Source organism: Schistosoma haematobium, chromosome ZW, assembly GCF_000699445.3.
Source record: "Schistosoma haematobium chromosome ZW, whole genome shotgun sequence".
Taxonomy (NCBI): Eukaryota; Metazoa; Platyhelminthes; class Trematoda; order Strigeidida; family Schistosomatidae; genus Schistosoma; species Schistosoma haematobium.
In genome coordinates, this window is record NC_067195.1 from 84,197,748 (window position 1) to 84,221,256 (window position 23,509).

The following is a 23,509-nucleotide window of genomic DNA, read 5'->3' on the forward strand; positions in this document are numbered from 1 at the left end:
ATAACGGCACGATGCACATAACCAAGCCTATGTAGGAGTCTGGAAGCACTCCAATTATCCGTATATATTGTCGTACCTGGCTGCAGCCACTGTTACCGGTGCTTTTATTATCCAGTTCGCAATAATTGTCGTAATTTGCCTTATTTAGTGATTATATATGGGGTTTTCATTACGAACTGAAATCACCTATAATGCCAGAAATGTATCTAGCCAAATGGATGAAAGACTTTCGCGTTAAAATCCGAGATCTATTATCTTACACCTGATTGATTCGTCCACAAATTATAGTCTCAACTTTTTATTTGTTATAGACACTCAATTATCACGTTTTATACAAAATTCCCTGTGAACTGATAGTACGTTAGCATTAAGCACTGAAGTTGGTGCTGTAACCTTGAAATCTCTAAAACGCCTCTAATTGGCTCGTCCATAAATTCGAGTCTCGCCAAATATTCAACCAAACCAAAGAGTGTAAAGTAAGTTATCAGAATTCCATTCACATGATCATTAAATTAACACATATTGTAGCTATGTTTAGGTGTTATTCAACAATGTGATAAGTAGATTCTTCATTGTACGATTCATGAATTATGAGTGGTTATCCTTCACTATGGTCAATATATTTTAAAGACCACTTCGTTGTTACTTAAAAAACATTAAGTAGTAAAAAATAATTTTATTAAAATCGTTGCCATCTATAACAAGAAGTTCTGAAGACAGTGAAAAAATAAGGTTCAATTAATAGAATCACTTTATATGTCATGCATATACATATGCAGATGTATAACTTAAAATAATTAAAATGTTCTCATCTGTAAATTCAAACATTTGATATTACTATATTGGTTGTATCATCTTGTTTATTATACCTGATTACAGAGAAATTGCAAACGCTACGACAATACAATAAACGTGATTGTTTTCCCATTTCACCTTACAATTGCCTAGAATAGAAAAATCAGTAAAATGAGAAGTTAATTGTTGTTTTAAGAATAATAATTTATTTATATAGGGATAAAAAATCTTTAATAATTGAATGATTAGATTAAAAAAACAATACACAGTTCTCTAAAGTTTCAGTAAATAATATTAGTCAGAGAGGAGTTCTGTGGATATTATAGTAAGTTAATAGTTGAATTTATGAGTCAATTGGAGCTAGACCACCATGGAAAACCTGGAAGCACTGGATGGTCGTTTCGTCCTGGTATCGGACTCTTCAGCAGTGAGCAACCACGACTCCGCCTAGCGATATTGTTTGCATTATTGTCTAGTACACAGTATAACCCTTTCTCTCTTTGTATATATATATACTGTCTTGAAGTCCCACACTGGGACGAAACAGCTAGACAAAGATTAACTTATTGTCTAATCATGGCCATCTCGTAGATCTCGGATTGGATGTTCATACCTTTCTAGATCATTTCATATAATCTCATCGTATGACGGTTATTAGTGTTATACCGCATCTACTTTTTATTAAGTCAACTTTGTACATCAATGTTAGTGGGTGTGAGATATGTTTATCTATATTACACATTAAGCAAAAATGATCACGAAAGTTCAGAAACACCCTATTGTCTTCAGTTTCATGTTTTTTGAAGACCTACACTAACGTCAGTAAATCATTTACATTTAGTCCTATTTTTCTCTTGCTCGCCTAGCCCATCCATCTGAGTCCAGAATGCTAATAACAGCCTCTACTATGCGAACCATTTATTTCAGACATACTGAGTTAACATACCAACCAAACGGACCGAAACGCATCATAAAATAGGAAATAACACGTACAAAATATAGCCAATGGTGGCTGGGAGACAGTAATTAATAAACTGACTATAACTTGGGAGCAGTAAATCGTACAAGAATAATCTATAGTTCAAAATAAAGTTGATAATAAGGGGAATATAGATATATATATACAATCTAGTTACTGAATAGTTATACCATAAGAATATATAGATAATCTTAGTTCATTATTAAGTCTCAGACGTTACTCGAAATTTAATCTTCATTAAGATATAACAAAATATATAACACTTGGTTAAAGATTGTATGACAAACCTAAATTATAATTAGAGACTATATGGAATACAACATAAATAAATGATTTCAATAAATTAAATGTATTCATTGTTATATTAATCTAAATTTTGAATACCATATAGTTGTATTATTTTCAGTAATTTAATTTGTACATTCATTGTTCCCTTTACTGTAATCTGACTTCAGTAAATTGTCATGATTACTGCATTTGATGAAATAGTTCCCACTTTAGTGGCCTTTTATTTTGTTTTCGATTAGATCGGACGATGTTGTCTACAGGTTCACCATTTTGGTGGCCTGGGATCTGACTCCAAGTAGATCGTATGAATGATTGTTATTGAAATATATATGTCGCCTATACTCGTATATAATCATCGACTCAAATCGCCTAAGTCAATAACGGAATTAAATAAGTCAAATAACGAGAATGAACTTTTGAATACATATATTTTGTATATAAAGCGAATGGAATAGAGAGAAGAGAAACAACGCAGAGTGGAGATGGCGGGTAAGCCAACTTCCATTTAACCGAGCGTTAATCAATATTAATAGTTACACAAAAGTAGGTTAAAGACATGTGATGAGTAATGGGATAAGAAGGTCACACATAAATGCTTACATAAAAACAGATAAGATTTATAAGCGAATAATTATCAAGGTGAAAATATGACTCAATTAACAGATTGACCTATCCAAAAGCTAGAATAAGGTAATATGGGCTTAACATAATAACCGACACTATATCACTGAATATTATACTCAACGAAATAATAATAAAAAAACATCTTTTTTTTTCAAGAGTTGATAATGAACTTACCATCTTTTCCTGTATCCCAATAACATGACGAAGCACTGTAAACTCCTGATCCTGGTTTTTGAGTTATAGTACAATTGACTTTTTTTTTTAAAAATAAACAAAATTATTTGAAATCAATTACATTTTTGATTTATAAAATATAATTACCAATATATTTAAATGGCTTGCCCAATTTCACTAAATCACTTCTACAATTATCTACAATAGTTCTAGCCCATTCTTTAGCTGATTCATTTGTATATGAATTAGTTCCAATGATATTTTGTATACACTAGAAATAAAAAAACGATTATTTATTTATATAAATCAACTTTATTCAATATTACCTTTTTAATTATATTTTCCGCTTCCTCTTGCGAAAATTTCAGCTGAAACAATATATGGAAAATATCAAACAAAATTAATGTTTATAATCAAAAATGGATAATGGTTAGAAGTGGAATCCAGAATGCACGTTCTGTTCTATTTAGGACTTAGTAGCTAAGTGGATAATGTGATGGTCTTTGAAGCGAACGGTACTAGGTTCGAGTCACGAAGTGAACAACAACACTGGGATGCAGGTACATTCAGCTGATGAGTCCCAAATCGGACGAAACGTGTATCCTGAATTCCACTGCTAGCCATCATCCACCTTTACTTATAATGCTTGTCACTTAAGGCAATATCTAGGCAATACGCACAGTATGCACATATATCAATAAGAGACTAATCAATTGCAGTCCTTAATAACAATGGGAAGATACAAGTAAACAACATCAAGTGAATCTAAAACTTCACCCGATTGAACAAACAGGTGGCTATCAGTACTCAATAGCTGAGTGGATGACGTGATGGTGTTTGAAACGAACGGCACTGGGTTCCAGTCCCAGAGTGAACACCAACCCTGAGATACAGGTACATCCAGATGATGGGTCCCAAATATTGATGAAACGTGCATCCTGGATTCCACAGCCAGTCACAAACCATCTTTACTTATAATGCTTGTGAGGTAAAGTTATATCGAGGCAATCCACACAGTATGCACATATGCCAACAACAGACTGATCATTTGCAGTCCCAGATATCAATAGGAAGATTCAAGCAAGCAATACCAAGTGAATTTAAAGTTAATATTTACGTTTGATGTTGAATATTGGCAAATAGCATAAACTTGGTATCTTTTATCTGTAATAATAAATATATTGTTTCAATACATAGTTATCTTTTTACTCTAACAATTTTCCACTGAATAGATACAGTAGAAATCATTAGAAGATAAATGTTTCTAAGATGATTTCTATGTTTGGGGGGGGACACAACCAAAACAAAGAAGTAAACAATGACAAATTTAAGGTCAGTAAGAATCAATCAACGTCAAGTTGTACAGAACAAGCTGTGAAACGCATATGAAGAAATTCGAACACTTCACTTCTATCTGAAGTTTGTGCTGATGATTTCGTTCAGAAGAACGATGAAAGCTCCACGACCAAACCATCCAACTCAGAGAACACAACTCCATCAAAATGTATTGAGTTTGTTATTTTAACTAAATTTTGAACCAGATATCTTTTGAAAGGTTTTATTTATTGCCCAAATTGTTTGTTTGTTTCTTTTTTCTTTATAATTGTTTTCCTTTTAATTTACAAAATTAGATGATTGAATGTATCTATTCACCTTCGAAAAATATTTCTATCATTCTGAATTTAATCACTAAGATACTTTTAAAAAATCGTTACAACTTTTCGGTATATCTCGATATTTATCTCTTCTCTGAAGAAGGACAGTTGACTTCTAAAGAATTCTTACATCAAATATATTGTGTAACATATGAGAAGAACTGATCGTTAACATTCGTAAATATAACTAGCAGCTAATTATTATTTTAAAATGTTTTTTACATCTATGTTATGAATGTTTGGTATCAGATTCCGAGCTTAATAAATCACTTTCATATGCAGCATAGTATAATCAAACTTTGTAGGTATCATTACCAAGTGTTGACTTGATAATTTCGAATAAATTGAGTATTGGGTAAATTGTCATATATAAATTAATATATTTGTGTTAAATCTGTTTTACATTCTTCTCTTCCACTCTTTTTCGTATTGTTTTATACTACCTATTTATATTCAGTAAGTAGTTGTATTCCCAGAAATTTTTAAACTTCTGTTGTGACGCAAGTTTGTCATGTAATATTCTGACATATTTACATATACTTATAACATTTATTGTATTTACCATTGTAATCGTTTTATCTAAATTACTGTGTCAGTTATCCATAATTTCGTGTGTTTGTTTAAACCTCGAAGGTTTGTATATTGTTTGCTCTTGGTTCGGGTATTGTTTGTTGATAAACTGTTACCAAGTTTAGATAGCTATCAGCTGTCTTTTGCTCTATCATATACTGCAATTATTATTTATGTTACTGTTACAAGAAGCCGTTTTCATTTCATACAAAAGAAGGCGGTAAAAGCCTCAGACACCTTGCAAGTTGAAGTTTGTAACCAATCTCTGTGTGTTATTCAATAAAGATCCGCTTTTTACGACAATTCGTTGTTTTGCGAACTTTGGTTTTGCGCATATCTCAATTGAGTAACTTGAATGCTTCGATAGACCTAACAATTTGTAATATCCCAATCAGTAAAACAATTGGGTTTTCTGACGTTTCGTGACTCCATGTAAGCCACTTCTTCAGAGAACAAACAGCCAAATCAAAATTAATTAAACTTGGACTTATTTTGATATGGTTATTTATCCTTTGAAGAAGTGGCTTATGTGTAGTCACGAAACGCCAGAAAACCCAATTTTTCGACTCATTTGGGATATTATAAATATATTTATTTATTTATAATTGAACTTTGTTTTCAGTCCTTGCTTTTTTTATAAACAACCATTCACAAAACAAAACATTAATTTTATCCTTTATAATCGAAACAAATAAAACATAAAGAAATACATTTTTACCCTTAACAACTAGTTGTACTACACTTATACAACTAAATGATAAATCATCTATCTGTAATTCAAATAACTCATTTTATCCTTATTCATGTGACAAACAGAAAATTTAACTACCTTTTTTTTGTAGTACATCAGATGTTGTATTGTAAAATCACCGTGAGATTAGCATAAGACCGATAAACGTGATTTAAAGACGTATACAGAAATATTAAGATTTTGTAAACATAAATTCATCAGTAGAGGGAGACAACTATGTGAAGGATCAAATCAATAATTCATTTTAATTTGATCCAATTTTAGTGATTCATATCAACGTGATATTATCAACCATATGGATTGTATAAGTTTTATATAAATTAAACTTTTCCAACTAATTATCCATATAAAATGTTTTTTTTAATAGAAATGTGATTTATATTTCGATTCGATTATATTTTGTTCGATTGTTTTTAGTGATTGACAAACTAATTCTAATTGATAAAAACAACTAGTTTCTTCGTTAATGTTTGGAGGATACTTCAAATCAACGTACCCCATTATCAGATTGGTATAATGCTATATTGCCGTTTGCTCTAAAAATATTAAGCCACTGATTATATTTACTTATTGACAAATAATTATATCAGATGAAGTTTGTGGAAATTTTAGAAATTTTTACAGGTTGAAATCATGAGTCAGTTGAAGCTAGACAACCATGGAAAACCTGGAAGCACTGGACGGCCGTTTCGTCCTACTGTGGGACTTCTCAGCAGTGCGCATTCATGATCCTGCACCCCGCGGGATTCGAACCCACGACCCACTGTTCCCATCTGATAATAATCATCTGCTCACTACTGACTGCAGGAGATACTCCTGGAGTTCTAGTGGGAAGCCGTTTCCAGTGGAGTTCAACCAGGTCTGTTGTGAAATATCAGCTCACTGAAGACAATAGTATACGGTGGCGCAACTTCGTGGATTGGTTAAAGTGAGACATTAACACCATCGGATGCCGGCTCAGTGGTCTAGATGGTTGAGCGCTTAGCGAGATACTGGTAGGTCCTGGGTTCGGATCTAGCGGGGTGTGGGATCGTGGATGCGCACTGCTGAGGAGTCCCACACTAGAGCGAAACGGCCGTCCAGTGCTTGCAGGTTTTCCATGTTGGTCTAGCTTCAATTGACTCATGATTTCAATCTGTGAAAATAATTATATCTTAAATATTGGGAAGTTATAGGTAATTGATAAGAATTCCTTGACCTAAGAATTGTGTGGTTGGGCACTCATCGGCGAGCTGTTCTACATTCCTCAATAAGCGCTGCTACTATAAAATTCAAATCGTCATTACTTAACGTTATTGTTATAATTCTTAATCCTATGCCTTTCTGATGAGTTTTGCCTAATATAAAACCGATATCTTTGCACTATATATCGGTATCGTTGAAATATGATCACTTCTCAAAGTTTCTCAGTAACACACTGAACTTCAATAGTAAGTGATTGAATGCGATCAGGTTAAAGCTTTGGACCCTCTTAGGGGGACTATTGGTCTTAACTAGCGATTGTGTATAACATGCTTTCCTTTCTCAATTGGGATTTATTACCTTTGAATAATCATAATACCTACAATTTTCAGTAACAATAAAAAGTATAACCATTCAATTAAATTCTCATAAACACATGCCAGTTTTTTTATTCATTCCTGTGTTACAAATATCAAGCAAGTGTAGTTATTAATTTAGGCAAACCCAGATTTTACAACTATTTATTATAACTACTATAATTCCTGTGATTACGATTAATAACTATTTACATTTTCTGAAAGATCTTAAACTTTGATCCTTTTCATTTAGACAGAAATATTTGATTTAAAGGTGAATTTATTTCAGTACGATCGCTTTTAGGATAAGTTCGCAAATTTACTATTTTTAACTGGAATTATGAAAATCTTAAAAGTGTACTAAATATAAAACAAATGGCATTTACTCTAATGATTTATGAAATGTTTGTTATAGCTACTGTGTATACAAGAACATTTTTTGGTCATTTTAATCATGTGGCACTTCAATATTTTTTTTTAAAGCATGTGATCAGAATTATTCGATCACTTCCTGTATGTAGCATTGACCGCATTTACATATAATAGTTTAGTAATCTATATTGAAATGTACTTTTTCAAGAGTTAATCTCTAGGGCTATGAACTTTTATCACGATCTTCATTTCAGTCATGTCTAAATCAGTGATTACTTATCAAATACGACTTGTAATAATGAGCCTCAATATCTCCTTAGAAGAAATATCAATTGTTTTACACAATGTAGGTTCTGAAATATTTTTACACAATGATAACAATGGTGGAAGAAAATCTAATTTAGTAAAAGAAATAAGACGTAAGATAAAGTGAACTTATTACTACAATGGCACTCTTTGTAATACATTCCATATCTTGCTTTATTAACTTCTTAGTAAGTTACTTTCATAACTGAATGCAAACATATCTTGTTTACTTAATGAGTGGTCTGTTCGCTTTGTCTCTTATTCATCTCTTCTTCAGATTTTCTCATACGTGCTGACCTTCATGCTGACATATCCAGAGAATAAGTTAACTTTAGGCTAGATATAAACCTAATGAAATCTGAACATTGTACTTAATATAAAACAGGCCGTAACATCTGATCCTTGCAAGTACAAAAATAAATGCTATGGATTGTGATAAAGACAAATAATACTGTTATTTCTTTTGTGTATAAATCAATCTTTATTAAATAGTCTAGGCACATAACAAGATACAATCTGAAACTTTAATAACTCTAACCTTATCAGTTATTTTCTACTAAATTCACTTGTAATCAATTAATCTCTTTTCTTTTGAGATAATCTTTACATAAACAATAAACAATGAGAGTAGTTTCTTTTCTCAGTAAATAATCTAAGGCGAACAAACAAACAATCATTGTTTAGTCATTTTCACTAGTTTAAAACTCTTAAACAGTGTGAATATAAGTGGCACAAAATCATCATAATAAATATAATTTTTTAGTATCAGAAGGGGTTTTGTGGAGATTGTAGTAATTTCAACAGTTGAAATCATGATTCAATTGAAGCTAGACCACCATGGAAAACCTGGAAGCACTGGACGTCCTATTGTGGTTAAGCTCCTGGCGCGAGACTGATATGTCCTGAGTTCGAATCCCGCAAGGCGGGGTCTAGCATCAATTGACTCATGATCTCAACTGTTGATATATTTTGTTGTTGTATCATAATGAAAAGGGAAATGATATTTTTGATGCTTCATGACTTAATGTAAGCCACTTCTTCAGAGTAACTAAATAACCGAATTAAATTACACATGTTTAAATAATACAAAGGTCTAAAAATATTCCGCATTGTTTCTTATGTATTATTCATACTTATATTGGTTTAATTCTGTTACTTATTTATTCTGAAGAAGTGGCTTACATTAAATCACGAAACGTCAGATATACAAATTTTCTACTCAGTGGAATAAAACAAAACATATTTAGTATTCAATGTTCGATTTATTTGAAACTATCGAGTTCAACCTTGGCACTGATACCTATAAAATCATCATAACTTCAATCTAGCCGATATATCTACAAGTTAAATTTAGGTGTTCAGGATTGTGTTGCAATCAAAGTTAGATACATAACAAAGAATACGATCGTAAAAAGTAACCACCGCAAATAAGTTTTCATTGTGGGGCTGTAGATGTTGTAGAATCTCATTGAAATCATGAACTAATCAAAGTTAGACAACCATTAAAAACCTTAAAGCACTGTACAGCCGTTTCATCCTAGTATGGAACTACTTAGTTTGCCAAGATGATTTCAAAGTGATTTCTGTTAATTTTTATTAGCAGACTACAATTATCTGGACAGCCAGTGAATACTGTGAAAAGGTGCTCAGCAATTTCATTCTAATTTATACTTCATTAACACAACTCAACCTTGACAGTATTACTAAATCTCTATAAATATCCACTGTGTATGATGACTATATCTTGATAAGTGATTAGCCTCCACAAATTTTGGTAGGAAGCCAATATAGTGTAAAGTTAAATAGATCGGTAGTGTAACAGTTAATCATTGATAGTATTGTGTATGGAGTATGAAGTGTTGATTATTGATTTTCGGTTCCTTAGTTGGATTGGATTGTATTAATATCTATTACTGAAATCTTTTAGTTTCATAAAGCTTAGGTTTATGGATGATAATTGATTGGATGTAATCTAACAGAAATAAATTATCATTCTCTGATTCATAATTTTCAATAGTCAGCCAGTTCAAACAGTAATACAAATTACTTCCTTTTGAAATCTACATTGACTCAGAATTAATTCTAAGAATAATGTAAACAATTCCTATATGTCTATATAAACTAATACGTTAAAAGAAAACCCCGGTAAAACCTAGCAACTATATAATTTAATGACTTATTCAATTTGAAGACAGAAAATAATTCTGTATGTCACCTGATTGCATACTTTAATTTTTGTTTATTAAAAGAATGATAATCTACCAATCAAACGAGTAAATATGTACTTAGTAAATGGTAAACCTTTTAAATGTATCTGACTGAAATTAGTTTAATCAGTTTTACGAGAAATAAAAAACTCTTTAGTTCTCTAAACTGTTATTGAGCTTATATGAAACAATTTAGTATTGAAAAATAAATGGCAATGTACAAGGTATAAAAATATGTATAATTTAGTGAGGTCCTTTATTTAGACATCAATTAGACCTCACGATGTTGTCGACGGACTCACCACTTTAATGGCCCGAGATCTGACTTCATTGAGATAGTCTCTGATTACTATTGAGACATACATATCGCCAATCTCCGCATATAATTATCGAGTTGAATCGCCTTAGTCAACAACGGAATTAAATAAGTTAAATACGAGAATGGATTTTTGAATAGATATATTTTGCACAATTGTTGGTCGGTACAGATAATCAGAGAGAGGTAGCGAAGGAGCCGAAGACGAGAGAGAGCGAAATGACGCTTGGTTAAATGGAATTGGCTCACATGCCTTCTCCACAGAGCATTCTTTCGTTTCACTTCACTCTCTCTTCTTTGGATTCTTCGCTACCTCTCTCTGATTATCTGTACCAACCAACAATTGTACAAAATATATGTATTCAAAAATCCATTCTCGTATTTGACCTATTTAATTCCGTTGTTCACTAACGCGATTTAATTCGATAATTATATGCGAGAATTGACAATGTGTATATCTCAATAGTAATCAGAAACGATCTCACTGAAATTAGATCTTGGGCTATTAAAATGGTGAACCCATCTACAACATCGTCCAATCCAAATGACAACAAAATAAAATGCCACTAAAAAGTTGTTAAATAATTGTAGTTTATTATTCAAAACCTTAGATAAAGTATATCAACAGTGATATTGAATCTCTTTACTATTTTTGTTTGTAAGACATGTGATTAATGACTTGTCATATGTTTGATTCTTCAATTTCATTCATTCCCATTGAATCAATTTTTGTTTATTCTTAGTTTTATTTTTAAACAATATTACCATTATTATTTTCTACCACTTACTTTTCACCCTGGTTATTTTTTCTTCTTTTGTTGTAAGAATGTTAATGATAGAGAATTAGACATAGTTTAAACTATGACAAATGTAATTTACCGAATAAAATTGTACCATATTTTTTTTTAAAAATTCCTTATTTTCACATGTTTATGGATTGAATAGTTAACGTTATCCTTATGTTATTCAATATTCATCAGATGGATACTAATGATGTTCTTTATGCTTCATATTAAAAAAGCTTGTACATTTAAATTACACTGATTTTGTAATCGCATACTTGTAGACTAATAGTTGTAAAATGTTAATAAAGTGTTCTGTGTGAAATAAAGATTGATGATGTTGTCCAGATCAACAATGAAACATTTTTGATTAAACTATCAAACTCAAAGAATACAATACGACTAAAGGGAGTTAATAAGCTCGTAATTACTCAGATTCTCATTAATTTGCCGAATATGTATCTTGCTAAGCTGGATGTAGGCTTCAACATATACAAGGCAAAAATCAACATCCTCAAATATAACACGGGAAAAACCAACCTAATCACGCTTGATGAAGAAACTCTGGAAGACATGGAAACTTTCACACTTCTGGAGAGCATCATTAATAAACAAAGTGGACTGAATCAGATATGGAGGTAAAGATTGTTAAGAGGCAACATTCCTACATTTGAAGAACATATGGGACTTAAAACAACCGTAAACCAACATAAGAGTCACAATCTTCAATAAGAACGTTGAGACAGTTCTACTGTACGAAGCTCAAACTTAAGGAACTACTAAAACCACAATCAAAGACGTGCAAGTATCTACAAACAATTATCTAAGCAAGATGCTCAATGTCCGTTGGTTGGATACCATCTGCAACAACCTACTGTGGGAGAGAACAAACCTGCTTCCAATTGAAGAGAAAATTAGGAAAAGATGGTGGAGTTGGATAGGATATATACTGAGAAAATCATCAGGGTGCATCATGAGGCAAGCGCTAACTTGTTATCCTAAAGGTAAGGAAAGCAAAGAAAGGAGGAAGATCACGTTCCTTCACGAGGGGTATTAGGAGTAGGCAAGTAGGGTGGATGTATATCTAATTAACGAATTAAAGAATAAAATGCATATCTTACATTCAATGATTAGTTATCACCAAATGTAATGCTTAACATGTGACGGTAATATTCTTTAAGAAACATGAATTGTATTTTGAGTCAATTATAAAGAATTTAATAAGAGTCAATCTGAAGAACTTCGTACGTAGGTACATCAGTTCGAGTTGCCATACCACATTAGCACAGAGATACAATTATTGATCCAAGTCCCATAGTGTTAGAGGTAGTAAAAGTATAAGCAGTAATTGTAAAGATTAGGGTTTGAACATGTTATTCATGAAACATAATCCAGGGAAATAAATTTGGAAAGAAAAAAAACGCTACATGAAGTATCCAAAAGATTAGAATTCGGGAGAACACAAAGAATAGATGCACCTGAGCCATTGCAAATGATTTTGAGCCATGTCATTCAAGGTCTCTAACTATCAGTTGCTATCGTCTCACGGATCCCAACCAAGTAGTCTATACCTACCAACATGGCTCAGTCCAATTGTTAGTGAATTCATGGATTTGTACCATGTCTTTGGTCTGGCCGCACCTAACTTTCTTCCAACCTACACTTACACCATAAATTTAATAGGAGAGTTCAATCAAAAATTATTTCTAAATTCATAAACATAGCCTAAAATGATTAAACTATTCATTCATTCATTCATTTACAATAATTACCAATAACTCAACTTACAATATTTGATCCAGTCACATTGTTTAAATCCGACATAGTAAACTTATCAAACGTATAACAACAGCAATTAAAAACGTTTTTTTAATAAAAATAAAAACAAAAAAACGTTTCAGATTTTCTTATTGCTTTCCAATCACACGCTTAAAGTAGCACCAGATTAACTGACCTATCATTTGGATTGGTTAATGAAATATTGATCCACTTACTCTAATAATAATAATAACATTAGTAAAAATAATAATAACAATAACGCACATGCTTATAGTATTACAAAAAAACCAATAATATAAATGATAATGAATAATGAAGAAGAAACTTCTTTGTTGAAGATTATGGTACTCAGTAATTATAAAGTACTATTAGTTTTCTAACGATAAACGTTTTTAAAAATATGATAAAGTATATGATGGGGGAAACTCCACCTTTAGCTCTTCTGGAATTACTACCGGTCCTAAACCCAGGTAAAGGAGGAGGGTTGAAGCATGGGGTTAGCGACCCCATCCCGTAGAAAATTAACTCGCTAAAAAAACCGCTAACCAGAAAAAATCTGGTGAGCAGCCTATGCTCCTTCACGAGGAGTAACAGGCGTAAGTAAGTAAGTAAGCAAGTAATATGATGGGGGGGGGTAGCAGCAACAGGGAATGGTATACTAAAACTTGTTATCTATTTCTATTAGTTGATACAATAAGTCTAGATTAGTGAATAAGTTAATTGTAAAACAAAATTCTAACTTTAGATTCTATGAATTGAAATCGATGTTAATCATTCGATCGTCTACAATTGTTATGTTCTTGTAAGTTTGTAAATTTGAGTGTATTTAATCTGTGTGTCAACAATATTATGTCTGGGGTTGTCAACTCTGTTAATTTATCCATGTTTTATCGCTGTCATATTGGTACTGACTCTTACTGTGACAATCAAGAGCCATTGTAGGTCACATATATCTAAATGGGAACAAGAAAGACTGTTGTAATGAAGATTTTTTTAACTCTTCAAAAATACGTCTTCAATCAACTCCTAACATCATATCATTATTAGACAAAAATATAATCATTTATGTATTAATTTTTACACAATAACATCACATATAAAGGATAATACATGGAATTACTGTAGAAACACACTGTGAATATAATTTAGGTGAATTGATACAGGGGCTATAACTCCCACACTGAACATAGGTCCACACTTGTTAGACTAGCTAAGATTCCCAATCAATTGATACAATAAATATTAAGTACAATAATACCATCCTTATATCCTGTCACATCAGTATGGTATTTCAGTTGTTTTTATTTTCAATCTTGTTTTTGATTAGGTTTATTTACTCATGATCATTGATATCTTTAACTCTTCCTTTTCATCATATTAATCTATACTGATTGTATACTGGTATGAACTGTGACTTTTTCAATCGATGATAATCTGTTCTAGATTATAGATTGTTTTTACATAGATGACTAAACGTATCCAAATTCGGCTTCTATATATTATATCTGTTATTTTTTGTCCAGTAAAATCTATATTTAAAAAATCAATAACTAATCAAATGGTTTGTCTTAATAGTTGAAAGTATTTAGAACAATCACTTCTTGTTTAAAGAACTCACATGAGGTATTTCAATAAAATAAAGCTATTTTGCCTTTGACGAGATATGAAAAATTAGATGCTGATATGAAGTGTCACTGTAGGAATAAAGAGCATTACTTAATTTTACTCTAATTATCAAAGTAGAGGTAAAATGACTCAAGAAAGTCTAAACTAATATTTCCAAAACATTTCCGGAAATTGTATTACGGTAGTAACATTTCTGAATTTCGTATTTCTTCGATAAATCAAATCATTTGTCTCCATTTGATGAAAATAACATTTTAAAATTCAGTTTTTCTTTATTTAGGGATATATTCATATATATTCTTTCCGATACAACACATCATGCACCAATCGAATCACACTTGACGGAGATGCTATGGAAGATGAAAAAACCTTCACATATCTGGGCAACATCATTAATGAACACGATGGATCTGGTGCAGATGTGAAGGCGCGGATTGGCAAAGCAAGAGCAGCATATCTATAACTGAAAACATCTGGAACTCAAAACAAATATCTGTCAACCAACAGCAAGGTCGGAATTTGCAATACAAATGTCAAGACAGTCCTACTGTCTACTGGGGCGGAAACTTGGAGGACTGCGAAATTCATCATCCAAAACATACAAGTGTTTATTAACTGTTGTTTGCTCAAAGTACTTCGGATCCGTTGATCAGACACTATCAGTAACAACCTACTGTAGGAGAGAACAAACCAGATTTCAGCAGAAGTAGAAATCAGGGAGAAGCATTGTAACGGAAAGAGAACGATGAAAATCCCTCCGAAGCTTTTTCTGTTGGGCAGTACTGTCATTTATTTGTTTCTTCTCCATGTCGTGTATTTTAACCACACCCTTTGTTCTTCAGTCTTCCTAGTCTGAGCCTTTTGATTAAAGACTTACCTTTTGTTACCTAATTTTCTATTGCATGTTGCCGGACTATTGACAGCAAGGTCGTGTTTGACTAAGCCCAAGGTCACGGCGTCGTTCAGTGTGTGACTGCTAACCTTTTGACTGTCTGCTTGGGAGGATTGCTGGAATCCTTGCAGATAGATATTTGATCCCATTTTGCTAGGAATATCTTATTGATTCTCAGGTATCGAACCCTTTGGTATTAACTGTTTCTTTTATCGTTTAGCGCGCTACTTTGCGTTAGAGGAACTTCTGACTGTATAGCACAGGCTGTACCGTTCGAGGTATTTCGTATTTTTGATATAATTTGTTTTATTTCCTAAATTAGAACCGTTTAAATTGAGCACGAAGTTTGTGTTTTGGTATAATTCAGTACGAGTGTCTCAAAAACGCTGTGTAAGCTATACAGAAGAACGTAGTCTGGCCTATTCGAATACATTTGGTTCGTCACTCCTGCATTCAAACCGAATACTGGCAAATCGGCCGTTACAAGCACAGCAAGTGGATAGGACGCACATTGAGGAATGCACACAACTGCGTCACAAGACAAGCCCTCACGTGGAATCCTCAAGGTCAAAGGAGGAAAAGAAGACCAAAGAACACATCACGCTGAGAAATTGAAATAGACATGAGAAAAGTGAACAAGAATTGAATAGAACTGGAAAGGAAGGCCCTTAAGATAACCACATGCTACGGTTTGAGCACCCGAACAGTATCACAGCCCTTAAACAAATTAAATAAGATTTGTGTGGTGCATATGTATCTGGTGCTCACTTGTACCAATATCTATGTGTTCAAATATATAAATAAAATAAAATTTCAACATAACACTTGCAAATGTTTGTAATCAACATCCTAACGATTGTACAAATGCGGAATGGATTAAATTGAATATCTCATTCTCATTTTTTAGCAACACGATAATATGATCCAGTAAATTCTTATCTATCATTGTTACTAATTGAATAATAACAGTTTTAATTCGTCAATTAATTTTCCCATCATGATGTAAATGAAATTATGTATGTTCAGCAACAATAGTTTAACCTTCTTATCTCGTATAATTTAGATAATAATACGATTGAAAATCAGTTTTTCTGATTATAAACATACGTTATTAGAAGCTAACAATTTTGGTTTAATGAAACATATTGAATAATTCTATATTATATTATCCTTTGAATATTATAAAAACAATTTTGTATCGATTATCGATCAACTGATTGTAATCATCTTTCTTTTATTCAAGACCTCCAATTGATAATTTATTTTGACAATAACACCAGACAATTTAGGGAACAAATTTAACATATTAATAATAACAAGTACATTATTATGATTGATTAGCTATAAGTCTATTACTGTTTCATAACTACTAGAATTTATACGTTTATAGATCATTTCTAAGTTTTATAAGCCTTTAACAACAAACAATGTAAAATGAAATGATTTTTTCTTTGTAAGCTTTGAATCTTCTTCTATATTCATTCATTTTCTTAAGAAAGTTACTGACTGAAGTTAATTTTATGTGCAACATTGATAAATATATTCCATTTAGTAACAAAATCATATTTTCATTATGCTACATATTCAATTTATATAAGAAGTAAATTGAGTATGAAAGATTATGAAATAATTTATCATAGACAACATGAATGAATTATTACTAATAGTATCAAAAGGCGTTTTGTGAAGATTGTAGTAATTTCAGTAGTTGAGATCATGGGTCAGTTGAAGCTAGATCACCATGAAAAACCCAGAACCAATGAATGACCGTTTCGTCTTATTGTGAGACTCCTCAGTAGTGCGCATTCACAACCCAACCTCGCAGTATTCGAACCTAGGACCTATCAGTCTCGCGCGCGAGCACTTAACCTCTAGACCACTGAGCCGGTCGGCATCCAACGGTGCTGTCTAACACCAGACAATCCATGAAATTGCCCGACCATCTTCCATTGTACTGAGTTAGATACTTGTCGCTACCCGACACGAATTAGGTTTGTGACTGAGATTATGAATCAATTGATGTTAGACCATCATTGGAAACCTGGAAGCACTGGGCGGCCGTTTCGTCCTATTGTGGGTTAATTTAATTAGAAAAATCTTCTTTTTATTCAATTGAATTGACTGACTATTGATAATATTCTTTCATTTTTGTGGAATTACATCTTAATTTATTCTACTATTAATAAATAAGACTGACGAATGACAAACAACTTCAGTTTTTGTTCATAATCTCGATAAATACGACCGTTTTCAATCATCTATACAAGGACTATCATTCACTGAGATTTAATTACTTTTTATTTTTCGAGATAAATCTATTATGCTCATTGTGTTTATTATTATTCCAACTAGTATCAGTGTTTGTTATTATTATCATTACTACGAATAATAATACTAATACTACTGTTATGATTAACAATACGAAGCATCTTCAGTGCTCTAATCCTATTATTTATGTTCCAATCATCAAAGACGACATTAAAGATCAATTATATGAGAGGCCGCATTCAATAATAGAGAAGTGCCCAAGAAAGGACCTCACCATTCTTATGGAAGATCTAAACGCCAAAGTCGGAATAGACGACACTGGATATGAAGATATCATGGGACGACATGGACTGGGAGAGAGAAACGAAAATGGGGAAAGATTCGCAAATCTGTGTGCATTCAACGAATTTTTCATAGGCGGCACAATATTTCTACATAAACGTATACACAAGGTACATGGATCTCACCGGACCACACTACAGAGAACCAGATAGATCATATTTGCATCAACAAAAAATTCCGAAGGACAATGGAAGATGTGAGAACCAGGAGAGGTGCTGACGTAGCTTCAGATCACCACCTAGTTGTAGCCAATTTAAAACTGAAGCTAAAAAAGAACTGGACAAGTGGACAAACAGCACTACAAAGGTTCAATACAGCCTTCCTTCGAGATACTGACAGACTCAATGAATTCAAGATAGCTCTCAACAACAGGTTTCAAGCCTTACAGGATCTGCTGGAGGAAGAAGAAACTACTATGGAGGACAACTGAGAAGGTATCGAAGAAGCATTAACTTCAACGTGTCAAGAGGTTCTGGGCCTCAAGAAGCATCATCATAAGGGATGGATCTCTATAGAAACATTGGACAAGATCAAAGAAAGGAAGAACAGGAAGACAGCAATTAACAACAGCCAAACACGAGCAGAGAAAGTCCAAGCACAAGCTGAATACATAGAAGCAAGCAAGCAAGTGAAGAAGAGCATTAGAACCGACAAGAAGAAGTACGTGGAAGAACTAGCAACGACGGCGGAAGAAGCTGCAAGGGAAGGAAATATGAAACAACTATGTGGTGCAACGAAGAAACTAGTGGGGAGATATAGTAAACCAGAGAGACCGGTCAAAAACAAAGAAGGCAGGCCAATCTCTGAAATTCAACAACAGCGGAACAGATGGGAAGAATACTTCGAGGAACTCTTGAATAGGCCGGCCTCAATGAATCCACCGGACATCGAGGCAGCACACACAGATCTTCCTATAGATGTCAACCCACCAACGAAGGAAGAAATCAGAATGGCCATCAGACAAATCAAGAACGGGAAAGCAGCAGGACCCGACAACATACCAGCTGAAGCACTGAAGTCAGACATCGAAGTAGCTACAAACATGCTTCACCTTCTATTCAAAAAGATTTGGGAGGAGGAACAAGTGCCGATGGACTGGAAAGAAGGACACGTCATCAAGATTCCAAAGAAAGGAGACCTGAGCAAATGTGCAAACTACAGAGGAATCACACTACTGTCAGTACCAGGAGAAGTCTTTAACAGAGTTTTGCTGAACCGGATGAAGGATGCAGTAGACGCCCAACTTCGAGATCAACAAGCTGGATTCCGTAAGGATCGATCTTGCACAGACCAAATTGCGACACTACGGATCATCGTCGAACAATCAGTTGAGTGGAACTCGTCACTATACATCAACTTCATTGGTTATGAAAAGGCATTTGACAGTGTGGATAGAAGGACGTTATGGAAACTTCTTCGACACTACGGAGTTCCTGAGAAGATTGTCAATATTATCCGGAACTCATACGACAGACCACAATGCAAAGTCGTTCATGGAGGATAGCTGACGGATGCATTCCGAGTAAGGGCCGGAGTCAGACAAGGCTGGTTACTCTCTCCCTTCCTCTTTCTTTTAGTGGTCGACTGGATTATGAGGACCTCGACATCTGAAGGAAAATGCGGAATACAATGGACAGCTCAGAATCAATTAGACGATTTGGACTTCGCAGATGACCTAGCCCTCCTATTGCATACACACGAACAGATGCAGACAAAGACAGCCAGTGTAGCAGCAGTCTCTGCATCAGTAGGCCTCAGCATACACAAGTAGAAAACCAAGGTCCTCAAATTCAACACAGAGAACAGCAATCCAATCACCCTTGATGGCGAAACTCTGGAAGATGTAGAATCCTTCACATACCTGTGAAGCATCATCGATGAACAAGGAGGTTCAGATGCAGATGTAAAGACGAGGATTTGCAAAGCAAGGGTCGCATTCCTACAATTGAAAAACAATAAAACTCAAAACAACTTTCAACCAATATCAAAATGAGAATCTTCAACACGAACGTCAAGACAGTTCTATTGTATGGAGCTGAAACTTGGAGAATTACAACAACCACAATCAGGAAAGTACAACTATTTATAAATAGCTGTCTACGCAAGATACTCAATATCCATTGGCCGGATACCATCAGCAATAGCCTCCTGTGGGAGAGGACAAACCAACTTCCAGCTGAAGAAGAAATTAGGGAAAGACGATGGAAATGGATAGGACATACATTACGCAAATCGTCAAACTGCATCACGAGACAAGCCCTAACTCGGAATCCTGAAGGAATGCGGAAAACAGGAACGCCAAAGAACAGACGAGGTCGGGAAATAGAATGAGATATGAAAAGAATGAATAACAACTGGAAGGAGCTAGAAAGGATTGCCCAGGCCAGAGTTGGACGGAGAATGCTGATGAGCGGCCTATGCTCCTTCATGAGGAATAACAGTCGTAAGTAAGTGTGTAATGACCATTTAATCCCAATTCATATTACATACGTTATTTCTCTTTAATTATTTGATGTAAACCATAGAAAAAATTGGCTTTTATCAAATAAGCCATACAGTAATTACTTTAAAGAATAATTTATCAATATCATAATCACTGTTTCTTTTGTCAATCATTTTTCGGTCATTATTAATGCGAATTCATTTCTTATTGGTTATTTAAATCTTCCCACTGAAGTTTAGGACTTAGATACAGTTCTTAACATCAGTGGGAAGATTAAAACAACCAATAAAAAATGAATTGATTCTTTAACCCATTGCATAAGCTAGTGGCTATTAGAACTCAGTAGCCAATTGGGTAACGTGATGGCGTTTGAAGTTAATTGTACTGGGTTTGACCCCCGGAGTTAACATCAAAACGAATGCAGGTATATCCAGCGAACAAGTTACAAATAGGACGAAACACGCGTCCTAGATTACACCACCAGCCCCCATTAATAATATAATTTCATAACTGGAAAAAACTATTTCCTACTTATAAATTATTTGTTACAGAGATATATCTTGCATTATATAGATAAGAGTATTCAATACGAATAGTTTTAATGAGACAGTTAATGATCAGTCTATTTTGTAGAATAAATATATATTCTATAAGTTACATAACTTTTAATGAATAGCAGGAAATTAAAAACTTATTGTGAAAATTCCCATTTTGCCATTTGGTAAATAAAGAAGGAACGAATTGAGCGAAGAAATTTCTTTTCAATTAGTTTTTCATCATGGCTCTACACTAATATATATACGTTTTACAATAATAATATAATACTCATCGAGTGGATACGTTACGTAATAATTACATAATGACATTTAAATTAACATTCAGTAATTGGAAGAGAGAGGATTATTAATATTCAAAGTAATCAAGAAGTTGCTATGTTGCGTAATGTAAGAAACAAAGAAGGAACAGAATTTTACCGGATGGTCAATAGGATGGTAGTTACGTAAGAATCAAGAGGTGAATGTTGAGAAGTTATTAAGTTCAAAAGCAACAGAAATAAAATTACAAAAGTTAAAAAATGGAAGAAGTATGAAAAATAGTTCTTTTGAAGGAAATCTTAAACTGATAGCCAGGGCAGGGAAAGTGGTTGTACGAATCTCTTTTGAATGCAAAGGTCAGGTTTGTGAACATGGATTCCGATGGCTTCCGCAATGTGCAAGAGGCGCACTCGTAAACCATGTGGCAAATTAGATGGGATATTGTAGATAACCTTCAAAGCTTCATTCAATTCGACTTGATGACCTGTGTCAACCAAGTGAGAGAGAATAGAACTTTTAATCACTTTTACCTGTCCTTTGTTTAACCACGACGGATGATGTTCAGTAATGCGATGACGGACTTGCCGAATTGTACGCCCAATATAACTGGCTCCACAAGAGCAGTTGAAACGATAGATACACATAGATTTGGCGAATTCAGGCAGTCTGTCTTTGTTGGCTGTTCTTATCTTGTGATAGTTGTAGAAGATTGCATTTAATCTGGCAGCATTAAATGTTTTTTGTACGGCTCTTCTTAGTTTCTGAGTCAAGGTTTCTTCAATGGTGTCATTTATGAATTGTAGTTTTATGAATAGTACCTTCTTATGGACGGTCGGTATCTTTGTCCTTGTTTTCTTCTCCATCATATGTTTGTCGATGAATTTCATGGGATACCCATCCATACTAAGTAGGTTGCGAATGTTATTCAGTTCTTCTTCAAGTGTCTTCAGAGCAAATCATTCTAGCCCGATGAGTCAAGATCTTTATTAAGTTTTTTTTGTATCTGATTGGAACTGCACTATGGAAATGAGTGTATTGTCCTGCTGTAGACTTTCTGTGTACCCCTCTTTTTCAAGTCCTGTCTGCTCTTCTAGTTAGTTGGATATTTAGAAATGATATGGTATCATTTTGTTCATCTTCTGAAGTAAAATTAATTGATGGATGAACGTTATTAAATATATTAAGTAAATTGTCCTTATCATTCTCTTTTTCTAGTACTATGAAGGTGTCGTCTATATAGCGATAATAAGTTGGTAAATGGCTAATTATGTTTTTAAGTGGTCCGTTTTCCAGTTTTGCAAGGAAAATATCAGCCAGTAGAGGGCCCAATGGTGATCCCATGGCAACTCCATCTAGCTGTCTATAGTATTCATTGTCAAATCTGAATTGTGCATTCACTGTGCATCTGAGAATTAACTGTTTTATCGCGGATGCTGGAATCGGGGTTTCTATGCGTCTCTCTGTTAGTTCATTGCAAATAAAATCAACTGTTTCTTGTAGTGGAATGTTAGTGAATAAAGATGATACATCAAGTGATAACATGAAATTATTCTTGACTGATAGATTTTTTATGTTCTCAACAAATTCAAAGGAATCCTTGACACTATGCTTGACAATTTCTTTGTGTAATGGTTTAAGAATTTGCACCAACCATTTTGCTATAGTATGATACGCTGAGTTATTCATATCTAAAACTGGTCGAAGGGGTAAGCCACTTTTGTGTATTTTTGGTAGGCCATATAGTCTTGGTGTCATCGTTCCTGTAGGTTTCAACATTTCGAACATCTTTTCTGAAATAAAACCTTGTTGTTTAATTTCTTATTTCTGTTAGAAAGCAAATTTAGTACTTATTTCACTCTAATCACCTGATATTGTTAATTATTGTGTTTCAACTGCATCATACAATTGCGCGTAACTTATAAATATTGATTTTTTTTATTTTGAACATCTTTTGTTGTGAAACAATACACTTATGGCTTAGCTTCTC

General features: G+C 33.5%; 1 protein-coding gene across 2 annotated transcripts; it reads right to left on the reverse strand.

Annotated features, from left to right (window-relative positions):
- Positions 1 to 661: 661 nt before the first annotated feature.
- Positions 662 to 13,251, reverse strand: DYNLT1_1 (Dynein light chain Tctex-type; the record flags this gene model as incomplete). 2 transcript variants are annotated; one of them, XM_035732242.2, is made up of 5 exons in its annotated part: positions 13,146 to 13,251; positions 3,187 to 3,228; positions 3,008 to 3,131; positions 2,861 to 2,938; positions 874 to 944 (listed from the first exon to the last, which is right to left on the reverse strand). In XM_035732242.2, the coding sequence occupies exons 1-5, from the start codon at positions 13,179 to 13,181 to the stop codon at positions 874 to 876; spliced, it is 351 nt and encodes a 116-aa protein (XP_035588161.2). In that variant the 5' UTR covers positions 13,182 to 13,251. The 2 variants fall into 2 exon arrangements, with proteins under 2 accessions (XP_051072694.1, XP_035588161.2); XM_051212509.1 differs by lacking the exon at positions 3,187 to 3,228 and having other exon boundaries at positions 662 to 944.
- Positions 13,252 to 23,509: the final 10,258 nt, after the last annotated feature.